This window comes from Anabrus simplex, chromosome 4 (genome assembly GCF_040414725.1).
Source record: "Anabrus simplex isolate iqAnaSimp1 chromosome 4, ASM4041472v1, whole genome shotgun sequence".
Taxonomy (NCBI): domain Eukaryota; kingdom Metazoa; phylum Arthropoda; class Insecta; order Orthoptera; family Tettigoniidae; genus Anabrus; species Anabrus simplex.
The window spans coordinates 56,589,170-56,608,242 of NC_090268.1; the positions used below are offsets into that span (position 1 = coordinate 56,589,170).

At 38.2% G+C, this 19,073-nt stretch overlaps 1 protein-coding gene across 2 annotated transcripts in view; it reads right to left on the bottom strand.

The window, feature by feature from the left end:
* Positions 1-477: 477 nt before the first annotated feature.
* LOC136872385 (DNA-directed RNA polymerases I, II, and III subunit RPABC1) overlaps positions 478-19,073 on the bottom strand; it is a 29,652-nt gene continuing 11,056 nt past the window's right edge. For both annotated transcript variants that reach the window (XM_067146194.2, XM_067146195.2), the window contains 3 exons: positions 16,816-16,955; positions 11,441-11,519; positions 478-721 (listed from right to left, as the gene is read on the bottom strand). In XM_067146194.2, the coding sequence (XP_067002295.1) occupies positions 656-721; positions 11,441-11,519; positions 16,816-16,955 (285 nt within the window). In that variant the 3' untranslated portion in view covers positions 478-655. The remainder of the gene's footprint in view (positions 722-11,440; positions 11,520-16,815; positions 16,956-19,073) is intronic.

The following is a 19,073-nucleotide window of genomic DNA, read 5'->3' on the forward strand; positions in this document are numbered from 1 at the left end:
AACAAAAACTCTTTCAAGACCTGTGATTATCATACATGTATTTTTTTTTTTTTTTTGCTAGTGGCTTTATGTCGCACCGACACAGATAGATCTTATGGCTACGATGGGATAGGAAAAGCCTAGGAGTTGGAAGGAAGCGGCCGTGGCCTTAATTAAGGTACAGCCTGGTGTGAAAATGGGAAACCACGGAAAACCATCTTCAGGGCTGCCGACAGTGGGATTCGAACACACTATCTCCCGGATGTAAGCTCACAGCCGCGCGCCCCTCACCGTATGGCCAACTCGCCCGGTCATACATGTCTTACAAGATGTGAGTTCATAAGACGAGAGTTTCATACAACAAATATAGGATGTTCTTTGGAATTCAAATAGCCTGTTTTATATTGTTTCTTTTTCTTAACTTGCAAACTGTCCTTGATTTAATTTTCTAAATCTGATAATACTACTAAAGAGTACTGTATGAAGAGACATAACAAGAACATTGAAATATGTTTTATTTTGAAGAAAATATGTTTTAACATTAACAAAGATCTACATATCACACATTACTCAATAAAATTCATTTCAATCCACATAGTTAACAGAATTTACAATATTTGGCATTCTTCTTGTTCATGCTCCTCTTTAAGATCATAATAGAAAAGTACAAATTTTACTAACATACAAGCCTGTATGAAATATATCGTCCAGCAGTTTCTGACGGCCTAATAATCTTCACAACCTGTAAAAAAGGCCCATATCATCATGATTATGAAATGATATAAATAGTACATATTATTCAGGTGATTCAATTGACTACATTACAACTATTATGGTACCGGTATTAGGAATTTATATGCATGTTTTGCTGAAAAGATCTTCCTATCAGTTCAGAGAAGCTACAGACATATTGTTAACTAAGCTTAAGACTCAATCAATTTATTCCAATCTATAACAATGGTCTAACAAGATATTAAAAATGTATATCCATACTTTCACTCCAAAATTTCTTTACAAGATAAATAATAATATATATCCATACTTTTGCCCCAAAACTTCCAAAATTTCTTTACAACAGCATCTTGGGTTGCTTTGAAACAATTTTAGCTTTACTAATAAAACTTATCACATAAATGATAACAACAGGTAATAGATGTATAATTACCCTTACATGATAATGGTAAAGTTCCATACAAAAATAACAGTAAAACACAAAATGAAAGGAATACTTGGATAATGTAGGAGGTGTGGCAGGACTCCACACGATGCTTAAAAAAAAGAATAAGTTTGATTAAAGGACAATTTTGTAATGGTTACACAAACCCTTTCCATTGTTCCTGCCTCCCACACTGACCTATTATTGTGTTTGTCCTATTATGTGTTTCTTTTCTTGTTTCTCTCTCTCTCTCACTATACATATATATATATACGAGGAGTTCTCTCACTGGTTGGCCAGCAGGCGCGCCAAGCTTATCTGCCTCCCATGGACTCATCACGACCCGGTTACACAGCGCAGCGCAGCGAAAGCATGGGAATGCCTGCACTTTGCAGTTCAGATCTATGCTTAGAATGTGTATTAAGTATCGATCTGTCGCTCCAACTGTTCTTGAGTTATGAAGAGTTACTTTGGGGTTATAATTTTCATAATGTGAACGTGGTAGAGGTAAGGGTATTTATGTATGAAAATTATGTGAAAACAGAGTTTTGCAGGAAAGTCGTTAGGTGATTTGTAACACAATTTCCAGGTGTACGCCCTCCACACAGAGGGACCGTGCGGAAACTTGTAAACAAATTGAGAAGAACCGATTCTTTACTCGATAAGAAGTGAAGTATTAGAAAACCGTGTACTTAACGACGAAAAGGTTAATGAAATCGCACAAAGATGAGATCATACACCTACAAAATACCTAAGAAGACTTGGGCAAGAAGCTGGGATTTCGAAGAGCTCAGCATGGCAGGCTACGAAAATGTTAAAGTAGAACATATCCAGAGAGACATAGCCTCAATAATGGAAGACGAACTTATGCGTGTGAATTGGATGCCAGAAATGTGTGGATGCAGGAGGAGAACATTTCCAACATCTCCTTATTTTCTTAATTCTTATTTTCTTTGTTTGTTATCTCATCACATGCACGGATAAAGTGAGCGAAGTGCTGTCCTTGTAAATACAGAGATGGATAATCCGCATAGTCAATGCAATGTGTTAATTTTTTAAAAAATATTTACCTTTCACATTTACATTATATCTAGTACATGTTTCGAGAATATGCACATTCTCTTCTTCAGCTAGTTAAGTTAAAATTTGTGTATACAATAAGACACAATAATACATGTTCACTAGGTATTATTGTATATACAAATTTTAACTTAACTAGCTGAAGAAGAAAATGCGCATATTCTCGAAACATGTACTAGATATAATGTAACTGTGAAAGGTAAATATATAAAAAAAAATTAACACATTGTATTGACTAGGTGGATCATCCATCTATGTACTTATTGTGATTAAGTCAATACAGACCCTATACTGGCCATTATGGTCAAGATTATTAATAGTGCTGTCCGTGTTGCTATGCCATGGAGTGGGGAGTGGTGAGTCAATGGGAGGCAGATAAGCTCGGCATGCTTACCGGACAACCGATGAGAGAAAATCACTGTACAGGACTCGACACTTTTTTGTTCTTTTCCGTTACTTATATGGACCGTTGTGATCCTTTTTCTCGTTCTGTGTTTGCCCTGTGTACCTAGTCTTTTACCACCTGTTTTCATCTTTACCTTAGTCCTCTTCTTTTTTTTGTGTGTTTATTTTGCACTTTTCTCTTATCCTACACTTACTGCATCAAGACTCAGATCTGTCAAGCTGGCCTCTCAATGAGTGTTCATGCCCAACCCCTCCTCCAGATGAAGCTGTGGAGCAAAAACAAGTTCATTGGAGGAGAAGAAATGGATGTCCAAGAACTGGGATTGATGAGGAAGAATGCCCATATATTTGAAGATGGCAGTGAACCATCTGAAAATGATAAGATGGGTAGGAACTGCACCAAGATTGTCTACACTAATTAAAACCTCCAAAATGACTTAGACCTGTCCTTTTATGTTTTCATGTCCCATATTGATTGTTACTGTGTTTATCAGTGGCATATACTGGGATCAAGACATGGGCTACCACTAGACTTAGGTTAACCCTTTTCGATAGTTGGTTTAGTGAAAGCCTTAAGTGTTTTGAGCTGCAGCCAATAGCCAACGGAGTAGCCTGCTGTGTTGTCAGTGCTGTTTCACAAGCTACTGCCCTGGCCTCGGCTAGTGTCAATAATCAACACCTGATCAGTGGAGATGGTAACCCAAGTTTTAGCAAATTTAAGTCTGGCTTTGTGGCTAAATGGATAGAATGCTTGGCCTTGGTCCGATGGCCCCGGTTCATTTTTCAGAATCAACCCCCTCGCACTCTTAATGCCCCTGGCTTCAGAACTGGGTGTTTATGATGTCTTTGCCATTCATTTCATCCTCATTAGGTCACCACCCAGCCTATACAGATGTCATGTATTATTATTATTATTATTATTATTATTATTACTATTAAGTTATTATTGTTAAATTATAAATTTGAATTTTATAGCATTACCAGTGGTTGTACCCATCATTCACCGATTTATTAGCTTCCTCGAGAGGTCAGTGGTGGTATCCGACCCATGACCACGGGTTCTATTCTGACCAACAAAAGAGAACACTAAAACTGAAAGATTGCATTTCATTTTAGCAGAATTACCTAGAAAAGGGAAACTACTGTATTTACGCGAATAATCCTTGCCACCGAATAATCCCTGCACCCTAACTTTAGGGAGGCTGATTTTGAAAAAAAAAAAAATAAATAAATGCCAACACTGATGCAAATAAAACCCGCACCCCAATTTCGTGCCTCAATTTTTAAAAAAATTGGTATTATTTGCGTAAATATGGTATATTACTCATACAACAGCAGCCTTGCAGTGTCTCCCTATAAGGATGTAGAAGTAAACACAAATGCCAGCACTCTGTCATATACGAAGAGTAACGCATAGTTGTTCGTAGCAGTGGCGATGTGACGGATTGAAGCCTAGCACACCTATCCCGCCAGGTCCCCGCACCTATCAGACATTCAGCAGCAAGCCGCGCAAGGTGAGGGGAGGTGAGAGGGACGCAGCGCTTGTACTGCAATATCAGTCTCTGATGCCTTGATCTCAGAAATAAGTGCAACGTTTTTTCTCATTGCTTTCAAGTTTTGTAAATGGAACAATGTGTCAGATGCTTACATTATAATATGCTTTAGTTTCCATTGTTCTCATTTGAGGTTACAGCTTCACCAATAGTTTTGGTAGCCCTCAGTATACGCCACTGGTGTTTTTCCTATTATGTGTTCCTTTCCTTGTTCCTATATGATTTGCTTTGACACTTATTTGTTCATTTCCATTACTAGTAAGGAGAAACAGACAGGATGAAACACTACAGGAAGGGAAACATGTAGCAATGGGGGTAGAAGAGTTCAGTTCAAACAAACAGTCACTATAAAAACAGAGCATCTCAACTTGGGGAGCCTCAAAAACTACAATGTTAACACACATGAAAAAAGATCTTCAACTGAAATTATTTAGGCTAGCATGCATCAACAAATTAGTGATAACACAGAGATAAAGAAGTGCATCATGCATATGATCACTACAGATGCTTGGAATGATCCTATAATGGTATGTAATAAGTAGGGCTTGGAAGTTGAAGACCTACAAAAAGACCTAAAGATATCTGAAAAAGGACATAAAACTGGAAAAAAGGATTAAAAATGTGATCCAAATTCATTCATAATTTTTGTTTTTATTAATATTTAATGAAGGAATATGTTTAAAAGTGCAAAATTCTGGTGGTATGCAACGTAGAGTGCAAAAATATATGAGTGAATTCCACGTTAGATAAAAAAAAGTACTTGCAGAAATTCAAATGAAATATTTTTCCACCTAGAATGAATTCAGCAAACTGGTGAAAGAAATTGAAATTAGCATAACTGGAATAATATTTGACTTAACACACCAGGGTTACAAATCAGAAACCCTACCTCAGTTAGCCTTTCAGTATATCACAATAGTCGTCTATAGGTTCTTAGGTGCAAAGGATCATCAGTTTTCAGACAGCATGTTGCAAAACATCGAGAAACTCTCCACATCAATGGATCTTAAGGGTTCATACCTGAATCAAGTGACATCTTCCTCTCAAAAACACTTGCATCAAACTTTTCTCATTTCAGTATTTCACTTGCACATAATTTGATACTCCTGGTTTCTTCAAGCACTAATTTAATTTTTTAAATTTCACTTCATTTTCTCTTTTCAGATATGATTCAAATAATTATATGTATTTACTAGAGAAGAGATGTTTAAGAGGTGATGGATGAACTTATGAATTGAGAATGGGCAGTAAAAATGTAGTCGAAATAAAGCGAAGTTGCAGCCATTAAAAAAAAAAAAAGCTATAAAAGAACCAATAAGCCAAAAAACGCCAGAAAAGACAAAAAAAGGACAAATAAAACCCACCATTTTCTGGCCTTCAATGATGCAGAATGAACATATATTATGTTGGGCCTCGTCTTTGGACACTCGAGAAAAAAAAGGATTTTTCCTCAACTTCCAAGCCCTAGTAATGAGAGTATTTAAATCTCAAGCTACCTGTTCATGATCTGTGCTGTTAAGTGCGGTAAGCACTTGATATATTTGTTGTGGTGCCCTTATTGTACTGTGCGCCATGCGCCTACGTGTGCAGTCAACACGCCAGAGTGCAGCGCTAGATAATGATGTCACGCCAACTTACAGTATAAATTGGAATGCAGGATGAGCTGCAAAGCACTGCCGTATGCTGACCTGTCTACACTGTACTCCAGCCACGTAAGGTATACCCTGTGGTCTGGATAAGTGAACCGACACAGGTCGTGAGGTTTCACCCCTGCATGAGCAATCAGCCAATCACTTTCTCCCTCTCACTGTGGTCTTCTTTGCCTTCAGCATTTTGTGACATATTCTAGTATGCAGAAGGACTTTCTTCCTTATTTTTGATTTCATGTGCTTTAAGACAGGGCTTCCCTTAATATTTGTGTTCTGGCAATGAGAATATTATTGTGACTTAAAGCACACTCAGAAACTGACAACAACAACTAATAAGCATCATTGTAAATACTGTACATAGTTAATTTTCATGGTCACCAGCGAGAATAACTTAAGTTTCAGTGCAATTTTAAGTGAATGAATACTTGTAAACTGGTGAATCGATAAAATTAAGTTTGTGTTTGTACAAGTGTTTGCTTTTGTACACAACAACATTTCTCTTGCTCAAAAGACTGAATCTGATAGTAGACAGCTAGCTGTAACACAATGGAGTGCCAGCCGTGTGGCTGACTGGTCAGTGTCTTGGCCTAAATATTCTGGGATCTGGGATTTTAATCATGACCAGTTAATTCCCTTGGCTCAAGGACTGGGTGTTGATGCTATCCTCAACTTTCCAGTAATTCACAACCACACAAACACACAAAAACCACACACAACACAAACCTCCATTACACTCAGGCTGATGACACATGGAGCGGTTTTGGCCGAGTCTGCTGCTGCCTGTGACTGATACACAGGGCAGGTTTTGGCGACTGTGACAAAACACACGAGTGAGCATGATGTTAGATGAGGCAAGACAAACTAAAATTTTCAAACTACAATACAGAAAAAAACATGGCTGCCGTACCACGCCAAAGCTGACATAGCAAGGAGTAATTTAATAATATAGGACTTGATACTTATCAGTGATGCCGCGTAAATTCAGCTGAATGTATGTATTCAATCTATGGTGCTAGAGTCTTCAAAACTCTTGCTGCACCGCCAGCAAACAACAGGACGAGTCAGCAAATCTGCCGCCTGTCAGCGAGCACTGCTGTATCCGTTTCATCCCATCTGATACAATAGAAACATGCGCCGACTTGGCGGCAGACTCAGCGGCCGACTCGGCAAAAACCATTCTGTGTGTCATCAGCCTAACACCCAGTTTCCTATACATGGCAGACTACCGCCCAATACCATCACTGTCAGGGAATTCCTAAATAATATGTTTCAAATAGATGGATATGGAGGAGATCACCTTCCAGCACTCTGGATTAACTCTCTGAGATCTTGATTTCTCTTCTTGTGATTGTGTTGATGAGGTATAATTAAAAAATGTGTTTCAAACTGACAATATCAAACAATGGAACAACTGAAAGAAGCTATTAGAGCAGCCCTTACTATAAGGCTACTCTTAAAACATAAAAAAAACAGGCAGTATGATTAGATCTCTATGTTTTTATATCTATATATTAAAAAATTGATGAAAACTAAAGTCAGTCAGTATGGCCATTCTATCCAGTTGATTTCCTTCATTTTTTTAAACTGACATGTATTCATGCACAGATTTGTCATCAGGCACTATAAATCACTTAACTTTCGCCTTCCTCAAATTATTTGATTTTTCAATTTTTTGTCTCTTTGAAGCAATCATATCTTTTTCTCTAATTGAGGTATGGAGTTTGTTTTGGCCTAGGAACACTCAGTGGATCAAGCTCTTTCATTTCAGCTCTTAACTATTCAAATTGGTTGATTCTGAGGAAAGTTATGAGTACATTTGTCTCCATGACAAAGATCTTTGAAGGACTTTTTTAACAGTTCGGCGCGTAGTGTTGTTCCAAGGAACGTTTAATTCTTTGTGTGATGTATTTTCAAGTGTTTTGTTGACATAATATTACATTCTATTACCATAGCAGATGATGTGCTTTGTTTCATTAACTCGAAACTTTGCAAATACATCCGTGAGGATAGTAACGAACAACACCATACTTTGAATATTGAATTTTCACGACTGCATTGTAATCGAAACAGACTTTCATTGTATTAGGTCGTGTTACGTACATGTAGTACGTGTTGAAGAGATGTTAAGTACAGAACAAAAATGGCCAGCCGGACACGCGAAATCGGAAGGTTGTGGGTTCGGATCCCACTGGTGTCCGGCTGGCCATTTTTGTTCTGTACTTAACATCTCTTCAACACGTACTACATGTACGTAACACGACCTAATACATTGAAAGTCTGTTTCGAACACCATACTTTGTACATTGCGGGCGGAGCCAGCGGGAAACTGCTAGTATATATATATATATATATAAAATGATATGAGTAAAGTACTGGAATCACATACAACGCTTTTTGCAGATAATGTTATTCTGGACAGAGTAATAAATAGGATTGTGAGCGACTACAAAAAAGATCTCGACAATGTTGTGAGATGGACAGCAGACAATGATATGATGATAATCAAGATGAAAAGTCAGGAGAAGTCCTCTCAGTTTCAATTACTGTCTTGATAGGGTCTTGTCGAATTTAGCCAAATCGATCTCCTGTACCAATTTGATTCAGCATCCTTTCATTCGTGATTCAATCTATCCATCTCACCTTCCATAATCTTCTATAACACCACATTTGAATGGCTTCTATTCTTTCTTTCCGAGCTAGTTATCGTCCACGTTCCACTTCCATACAATGCCATGCTCCAGATGAAAGTCTTTAAAAACATCTTTCTAATTCCTACAAAGGGATGCAAAAAATTAACTGGAATAACATTGCCTTGTGCGAAGCTTGTGTAGGCGTGTATAGCGCAACTCATTGCCAGTTCAGTGCCGCCTGTGTTGTCGACCTGGCTTATTCTGTTCATGTGCAGTGATGGTTTTTACTAGCACTGTTTTATTCTTGTGCATTTTTTATGATGGCAAATTTAAGTGGACAACATGCAGCTGTGAAATTTGGAAGTTTTAAGAAGATTGCACAACAGTATTCATCAAAAAAGACCCAATTTTTGGCAGACAGGAGACGGGTTCTTCCACCATGACAATGCACTACACACACAGCCTTCTCTCTTTCACAGTTTTTGGCTAAAAATGGCATAGTTTTGCTGCCCCACGCACCTTACTCACCTGACCTGGCTCCATGCGACTTTTTTCTTATTTCAACGCATGAAAAGGGGATGGAAGGACACCAATTAGACAACACTGAAGAGGTCAACAAGAAACAAGGGAGGAGCTGTCAGCCATTTTTAAAGATGACATACAAAAAATGTTTTGTACAGTGAAAGCATGGGTGGGACAAATGTATTAGTTGTAATGGAGGGGATCTGGGATTTTAATCATGACCAGTTAATTCCCTTGGCTCAAGGACTGGGTGTTGATGCTATCCTCAACTTTCCAGCACTCCCTCGTATATCAATGTTTGAAGTGAGCAAATTTCTTCTCAAGAAAGGCCTTCCTTGCTTGTGCTAGTCTGCATTTTATATCCTCCTTACCTCTGCCATTGTTAGTTATTTTACTACCCAAGTAACAATATTCATCTACTTCCTTAAGATTTCATTCCCTAGTCTAATATTTCCTGCATCACCTGACTTTGTTTGACTGCACTCCATTACTTTTGTTTTGGACTTATTTATTTTCATCTTGTACTCCTTCTCCAAGACTGTGTCTATACCATTCAACAGTTTCTCCAGATCTTCTGCAGACTTAGATAAAATAACAATATCAGAGAATCCCAGCAGTTTGATTTAATGAAGTCTATTTGATACCTTCCAGTGTCTCCAGGTCTCATTCACGTATTACAGCCATTTTTTGTGGTGTCTGAACCAAGTGTTAGCAAGGACTAAATTATAATTGGTGCAGAATTCAACCAGCTGACTTCATCTTTTATTCCTTTGTCCCAATCTTAATTCTCCTATTGCATTACCTCCTCTTCCTTGGCCTACAACCGCATTCCAGTCTCCCATCACAATTAGATTCTCATCACCTTTTACATATTGTATTAAATCTACTCTCTCTTCATATATTCTTTTGATTTCCATTTTACCTCTGGAATATTTTACCCGGGAGGAAGCCATCATCAGTACATCATTCATACAGAGAGTCGGGAGTTAGGTACGGCTGTAGTTTCCCATTGCTTTCAGCCATGTATGCATATCAACACAGCTAAGCAGAGGTGCCAAACTTTGAAGTGGGTTTTCAGTAAACCCCCCTGGAAATTTTCGAGTCAAATCCAAAGTATCACCTACCTTCTTGATAATGACATCCCCTTTGCCCTTGCCGACAGCAATCTATTCTGAAGTATTTCATATTACACAGCAAAATTTGCACAATACCAGTTAGTTCTGTCATAAAATATTCTTTGTAGCTTGTTTCGCACCCAGCAGCTGCTTTTCAGTGTGGATTTCCTTGAAGGATCCTTCCCCCCTGTGATGGAATTTTTGCCTTCTGAACCATAAGAGTTTCCAGTGTAGATGTGCTCAATGTAGACCTGAATTCCCTCCAATTTTTCCTATGAACACTGAGAACCCTTTCTGTGGGAGAGTTACTGTCAGATACACTTAATACTGTAAATAAAATGTTACCTAAGGTTTTATAAAGGAGAAGAGCCCTTTCAATCACAATGAATTTTCAACGCTCACAGGTAGCAAATGGAAGTGACGATCGAAGTATCGTTGCCAACTCACAAGCGCTGAAAAGAGGAGGGTTCAGCAGTAATGCTCCAAAGGATTCATTTTTTTCCCCTTTCCCTTTTCTCGCCCTAGAAATGTGTTTTTGTGATATTGTCGCTTTTTCGTAATAATATCCCCTTTGACCATAATTCCGTAATCATGAGGTGAAATCCATAATAATTATGCATAATCCGTAATAGCTGGTACCTCTGGCTAAGCCATGTTATACAAGGGCATGTCAGTCAATCATCCAGACTGCTGTCCTTGAAACTTCCGAAAGGCTGCTACCCCAGGTGGTGGTGGTGGTGGTGGAGATTATTGTTTTAAGAGGAAGTACAACTGGGCAACCATCCTCTATATAACACTAATCAGACAGAAAAAAAAAAAAAGGAAGGGATCCAACACTTTGAAAAATGATGCTATCAGCCAAAAGGAAGACAAGGGCCATGAAAGGCATGAAAATGAAAGACTCCCTAGGCCTCAAGTGCTGTAATACAGTCAGGGTCAGAAAAGAAGAAGAGTTGACCAAGGGAGGTCAGATAGGATAGATAAAAGTGAGGAGCCTGGCACAAGTAAGTGGAAGCAATGCCAAGACTCAGCTAAGGGCCCTGTGGACACCAATCCATGTTTCCAAGTTAAGAGCCCCTGGGGTAATTGACTCTTACAACAGGCAGGGTATAATGTGAGTGTTACTCTACCACCCTCACCCACAAGGGAACAATACTGTACAAGTGTCAGATGTCGCTTCTGTTTTAGATTATACTGCACTGTCAGAAATCTAAACGATGCTCACTCTCAAGATTCATATGGTACTAGAGATAAGGAAAAGAGAGCCTATTTCTCCACGCATGAACCAAGCTTTTAAATCCAGCATAAACATGCAGCACACAAAAGACTTTTTGCACATATATTTATTTACCTGTCCACGACGCAGACCAAAGTAACGGCATATGGGGTCACTAGTTTGAATGCGAGGAAGATGATTTTCTTTCAGATTACTTCAAGAGTGAAAGAAATATGTTTTGAGTAACTTCAAGATGATCAAGAAGATGCATGCTCAAAATAGCCATGCAGGGAAGGTATAAGAGAAAGGATATAAAAATGAAAAGAAGCACACACTTGATAACAGTGGAACAAAACATAATAGCACTCTCAAGAAGGACACAACAATTTAGATAATTCAGGCTCTTTCATCAGCGGTGGGTTGGAAAATATGACTTTTAGAGGTAAAAGATAATGTAGGAATGTAGATGTAAACAAGAAAGGTTTCAGGTGACATACAAGAAAAACAAAATGTTATGGTTATAAACTCAATAAAATTGTACAAAAATGATGTTGATATCCTTCTATCCAATCTTTTACGTCCAATTACGACGAATTTTGTAAGAAGTTCAACTGTCAATATGGATCTAACATGAGATTTATAGTCAGAATCATAAACTAAAAGAATAATAGTATCCTTCTCTCCATGGATAGGGTATTGCATGTGGAAAATGTAGGACCATGAAGGGTGTAAAATTTACTATGTATGTCCCACAAATAACAAAGTGAAGAAAGAATGGAGAAGGAAATGTAGAAAGGTGCCATTGTGGAGAAGGTTTGAGCCTGCACTAGACTTAATATTGAACTATAAAAAAAAAAAGCCAAAAGCAAACTAATCTCTATGCAGGTCATGAAGGTGGTGGTGGTAGTGGTGGTGGTGTTGGTGGTGATGATTCTTGTTTTAAGAGAAAGTACAACTAGGCAACGATCCTCTATATAACACTAATCAGAGAGAAAAAATGGAAGGGATCCGACACTTCGAAAAATGAAGGTATCGGCCAAAGAAAGGCAACGGCCATGAAGGGTGTGAAAATGAAAGACACCCCAGCCCTCGCAAACCTAATAGTGTCAGGGTTGGAAAAGAACAAGAGTTGACCAAGGAAGGTCGAATAGGATAGATGAAAGTGAGGAGCCTGGCACAAGTAAGTGGAAGCAATGCCAGGACTCAGCTAAGGGCCCTCCTGGTCGCCAACCCACGCTCCCCTGGGGCCCTTTTAGTCACCTCTGATGACAGGCAAGGGATACCACGAGTGTTATTCTAGCGCCCCCACCCACAAGGGGATTGGGGTAAGAGGAATACCACTAAAAGTTTTTGAAAGTTATCTGACTGACCAAATGTACAGGGTAAAAATTGATTATATATATGGAGAAATAACTTCTATTAAAAGAATTGTTCCACAGGGAAGTATCCTATGACCCATTTTGTATATTATTTTTGTCAATAATATAAGCATATGTTTTAAAAACTGTAAATATTTCATGTATGCAGATGATAAATTAAGTGTATCAGTACATAAAAACCCAAAAGTAGCAGAGAAGCATTTACAAATGGAGTACAACTACTTTCAAGAATGGTCCCATGATAAGGGCTTAATGATTAACACTTCAAAAACAAAAGTCTTGTATATTATTACCCCAAAAATGGAGAGAGAAAACATTAACATAACAGGCCATTCAGTTCAATGTATTCATGATGGTGAACAAAAATCATGCAATTGTGACCATGCAATAGAGGAAGTTGATAACAAGAAATATCTAGGTATAATAGTAGATATTTTTCATGGTAGCAACATATTAGTAAGTTGTGTGAAAGACTGAGGCTAAGCTTCTTCAAAATGCAAATTATGAAGTATATAATTATTATTGATTTAAGCCAAGACTGTACCGTAGAAAAAAATTTGGAACGATCTTCTATATCAATATCTGAAATCCCAGCCGAATCCAAGTCCTTCTGTACTTCATTAAGCCACAAGTATATAATACCTCATGATAGCTTAAAAATGGTTTATCATTCACTTGTTGAGTCACTTATATTGTGTAAGTGTATGGGGATCGGCTTCTGTTACAGACACAAACATGGTACAAATGCTACAAAATCGTATTGTCAAGCATTCTTCTGGTATGAAAACAGAGGAATACTTAGCTTAAGTGAGGATATGTTATCAAGGATGTACCTGAAGGAAAGGTTCTTGAGAGTTTAACAACTTCATATGTACAACACAATTAAAGAAAATTACTGGAAGCCACAATATAGAATTGTAATTGAACATACACATGGAACAAGACTGACGCATATAAGTTATTTTCAGATCATCAGGTACTACAACAAAATATGGACCTAGAACACTACAGCTGTAGTTCCTAAATTTTTGAACAAGTTGTCCTCAGAATTGACACACTTGAAAACAAAATATCAACTAAACAAACATGTGAATAATGGATCATAGAAAATAAAATTACAGTTGAAATATTTGTTCATGAATCAAAAATGTACTACAGACTTATCTATTTTGAATGATACTTTCAGCGATTGAGAAAAACCCACACCACAGGACAAAATTACAATGCTAAGGTAAATGTACAAACCTCATTAATGTTGTAAACAGTAAGGATTGCAACAATATATACAAATATGAAACAACTTCACCGGGAGATAAGCACATCAAGTACTTTGCAGGTGTAAATAATTGTGAAGATAATATATAATATACTACTGCATATTTGCAAATGTATTTTAGATAAGTTATAAATAAATAAATAAATAAACAAATAAATAAATAAATAAATAAATAAATAAATAAATAAATAAATAAATAAATGTTATTAAATTAAAATGAATTTTAAAGCATTACCAGCAGTCGTACCCGTCATTCATGTTTATTAGCTTCCTTGGTAGATCGGTGGTGGTGTCCGACTCATGATCACGAATTTGTTTCCAAACAACAAAGGAGAATACTAAACCTGAAAGATTGTGTTTCATTTTAGCAGCTTTATCAATAAAAATAAAATTATATCACTCCTATAACAGTGCCCTACAATGTCTTCCTACAAGGATGTAGAAATAGACGGGGGTGAAATACCAGCACTCTGGTATCTATATCAGGGCCTCTCAGGGTGCATGCACTGTGCACGGTGCAAAAGACGACTTCGCTTGGTTGACCAGAGTGCAGACTCCCACTCCTCGATTTGGAGCAATAGCGCTGTCTCTCTCTTTCCCCACGCCTGTCTCACTCGCTCCACTTGTCTCCCTCTTCCTCACTTGCTCCGTAATGCTCCAAATCCGAGCCGAGTTTAGCCAAGTAGCCCAGAGACGAAGCGTTGGTCCGAGCGGAGTGGGACCGATGGACTGTGCACAGGAACTCTGCAGCCTCAGTTTGCACGCATGAGATTTTGGGCGTTTGAGAGGCCCTGATCTATATAATTAAGTATGAAGTCAGGAAGTATATACAATGAGGAATGCTTGGTTGTTTGGAATTGAACCCGTGCTCATGGATTGGACACCACCACTGATATACCAAGGAAGCTAATAAACTAGTGATCGATGGATACGACTGTTTGTAATACTGTAAAATTTTATATTTTAACTTTGTAATAATTAATAATTAATAATAATAATAATAATAATAATAATAATAATAATAATAATAATAATAATAATAATAATAATAATAATAATAGTGCATGGCTTAGTGGTAACCTAATGAAGGTGAAATGAATTGTGAAGACGTCGTAAAAACCCAGTCCCCAAGCTAGGGTAATATTAAGAGTACGAGGAGGTTGATTCAGAGGAAGAGAAGTAACCCCACACAGTCAGTCACATTATACACTGTAACTTCAAATCAACTAAAATTGTTCTGAAAGCAATAATACCACTGAAACACACAAATAATTTTCTCAACTATAAACAATCAGTCGGAAAAATTGTTCTGAAAGCAATAATACCACTGAAACACACAAATAATTTTCTCAACTATAAACAATCAGTCGGATGTCTTACACATGCAGCAACAGACAATTCAGCATGCTTTTTGTTGTTAGCTACTATAAAAACCTATACATGTTATTTTAGGGAGGTCTTCAAAAAGCTTGAAACCAAATTCATTGGATATGCTGTTTTCAGACAGTTCTTCAAGTACAAAATCACTAGCTAAGTTATATAAAGCTGTAGAGAGAGGTGCCCCTTGTAAAACACTGTGATTTATGGATACTGATGTTGTTTTATGTCCCTTACTTTCAATGACCGTTCTGTTATGCTGCTAAGAGATAATACTATCTGTTTCAGTTCAAGTGGGAGAGGAAGAGTGTCTAGTTCCTTTTCTATATCTGCATAGCCAATTGAATATAATACCTGTGAAATACCTAAAAACAATTAATACGTTCCCTTTGCTTGATTTTGCAGCTTTCAAGATACCATCTAAAAGTGCATCGTGTGTGAACTCTCTTCCTTTATTCTTAGCCCATGGAAGGGCATGGTGGCATCTCATATGTTGACTTTTGTACCATAATTCAGTCATGCCAGGTCTAGCGATCTAGTGCTATGTGGATATCCCTACCAGAGGCTGTAGTTGGTCCTCGCATCAAGCTGGATGCCTTCCTCAGGGTCTCGTGCTGTTTACCTTCCCCTGCTCTATAGTTTTCTGGGTGTTCTTTATAATACTACTTCACTGAAGAAAACATATGTTCTTTAATAGATGTTCTGGTTTTACTTGGCATTCCTGTATTTTCCCATTCTAACACTATTTCAGTTAAAAGTTTAGTATAATTTATAATACAGAGTGTCCAACTTGCTACCAAACACAGCATTTCATTAACAAATCCAACATCAATTAAGTTATTAAAACAAAATTTGAACACCAGTTTCAGTTAGACGAGAAAAATGTCTAGCGTCTAATTGTTGCAACACAGAGTAGCCACCAACCAGCCAGCTTCGTCCTCGTTAAAACTCTGTATTTCCTTTATACTGTGCCCTTTTAGCAACATAAGGTCTAGTGACTCTTGGAGAAAGGTTTCCAGCCTGTTGGTGCTGGTAAACTAATTGCTTGCCTCCTCAACAACCCTCTATTTATGCATCAAACATGACTGTCCAGAGGACACTGCTTGGCCCAGGAATGCAATATCAGTCTGCAATTCTAATCACTCGCTTGTCATAACCTGCCCTGCATTTATCAGAAGTTTTACACGTGTTCCTTCATGGTGGTGCTATTTTTCACAAACCCACTAAGTCCACAGAAGTTCAGTTTTTATTTTTGTAAATCATCCAATAGATTGCACCATGTTACAGATTGTATATCTAATACAGACACTCACTCCATGCACATGTATCCCCAATGATTTAAGGTTAATACAGCATACAATTCAGAAGAGCATTTCAATATATTTGTATAAGGGGTTAAATAAAATCCCAACATGGAAAACAGCTCTCTATAAGTTAAGTAAACATGCAAATACATAATCTTATAGATGAAAGGATACTATCTAGAAAGTAATTCATGTTTCTCCTCTGGAGTCATTACAACATGCTCTGGAACCAGCTCATGTTCTGTGATATTTACAAGTAGCTCCGACTCCAGAAACTGTTCCAAAAGATATTTTGGTGCCATATCTACCAAAGACTAAAATCAAGAACAGTTATTACAACATTTATATAATTAAGAATGGTATGAAAAGAAATCTTTATTAAGATAAACCAGAAGTCACATTAATAGTGTAACAGTTATGGCTGTGAAATAAAACCTTACTTTTATTTGGATAAATACCACAATTAATAACTCCTTTAACCTTGAAAACTTATTGCACTTCTGAACAGTAATTACCACCACTGTATATTTTCATTTCCTTTCCAAAATCTGTATCTGAATGTACATTGGGTTAAAGTTGAACTGCCTTGTCCAAAGTAAAACTATTCTTTTCCCAGCATCTCTTCCATGTTCGTGGTGGTGCTGGTGGTGAATACTGTTTTACGAGGAAGTACAATTAGGATACCTAGCCAAGGCAGTAAAGGCATACTCGGTTCACCCAGAAGGACATGGGTTTGATTCTCCATGAGGAAATTGAAAAATTTAAGAAATACGCTTTCCACTTCTGTAGTGGCAAATTACCCTGAGGTTCACTAAGCCTGCACCAAAAGTGAGTACCAGGTTGGAGAGCAAAGGTGGCCCTTTGAAGAATGAAGGTATCGACAAAAGAAAGGGAAGGGCCATGAAGGGTGTGAAAATGGAAGACTTCCTAGGCCTCACAAACCTTACAACATCAGCGTCAGAAGAGTGGTTGTGGTAGTGATTATTGTTTTAAGAGAGAGTACAACTATGCAACCATCCTCCATTAACATTAATCAGAGAGAATAAATTGAAGGGGTCTGACACTTCAAAAAATGAAGGTATCAGCCAAAGAAAGACAAGGGTCACAAAGAGCATGAAAATGAAAGACCGCCTAGGACTCAAATGCTCTACTTCCATCGTGGTTGGAAAAGAACAAAGATTGATCAACGGAGGTTCAGATAGGATAGATGAAAGTAAGGATCCTGGCACAAGTAAGTGGAAGGAATGCCAGGTCTTAGCTAAGGCCCGTGGTTGCCAACACACGCTACCTAAGAGCCTCTGGGGTCCTTTTAGTCACCTCTTATGACAGGCAGGGGATTCTGAGGGAGTTATTCTACCGCCCCCACCCACAGGAGAGAGGAAATCAGAAGAGAACAAGAGTTGACCAACAGAGGTCAGATAGGAAATATGTTGATAAGGAGCTAGACATAAGTGGAAACAAAGCCAAACTCAGCTAGAGCCCCCATGGTCACTAAACAACGCTTCCAATTTGACAGCCCTAGGGGATCCTTTAGTCGCTTTTTATGACAAGCAGGATATACCACAGATACCGCTAACAGAAGGATACAAATAAGTGTAAGTAATGCCAGACTCATCCATGCGATTCATGGTTGCCAACCTATCCTCTCAAGTGAGAACCCCAGCAGGTCCCTCTCTTAGTTGCCTTTTTTGACAAGCTGAGGATATCGTAGATGTACAGTAATACCCAATGGAGGATTTCCCTAAACTTTTCTTCTTCCTGGTCTTTTCCCAATTACCTGGGGGTGGCCCTTTCTATGGAGTTAGCTCATTTTTATGGCTGTATATCTTTCATGATTCCAACCCTACATGGAGGGAAAAAGGTGATTATCAGTGTAATGCGTTGTGTGTAAATATAGAAGTATATTAAGAAAAGCACAAACTCACAGCCTCCTAGCAAGAGGAATTAATCAAACAAATTTAAAATCCCCAATTCGGCCGGGATGGTGATGGTGGTGATTATTGTTTTAAGAGGAAACACAACTAAACAACCATCCTCTATATAACACTAATCGGAGAGAAAAAATGGAAGGGATCCAACACTTCGAAAAATGAAGGTATCGGCCAAAGAAAGACAAGGGCCATGAAGGGTGTGAGAATGAAAGACTCCCTAGCCCTGGGCAACCTACTAGCGTCAGGGTCGGAAAAGAACAAGAGTTGACCAAGAGAGGTCGAATGGGATAGATGAAAGTGAGGAGCCTGGCACAAGTAAGTGGAAGCAATGCCAGGACTCAGCTATGGGCCCCATGGTCAACAATCCACACTCCAAAGTTCAGAGCCCCTGAGGCCCCTTTTAGTTGCCTCTTACGACAGGCAGGGGATACCGTGGGTGTTATTCTACCTCCCCCACTCACAGGGGTTTGGCCAGGAACTGAACCTGGAGCCCTCTGAATC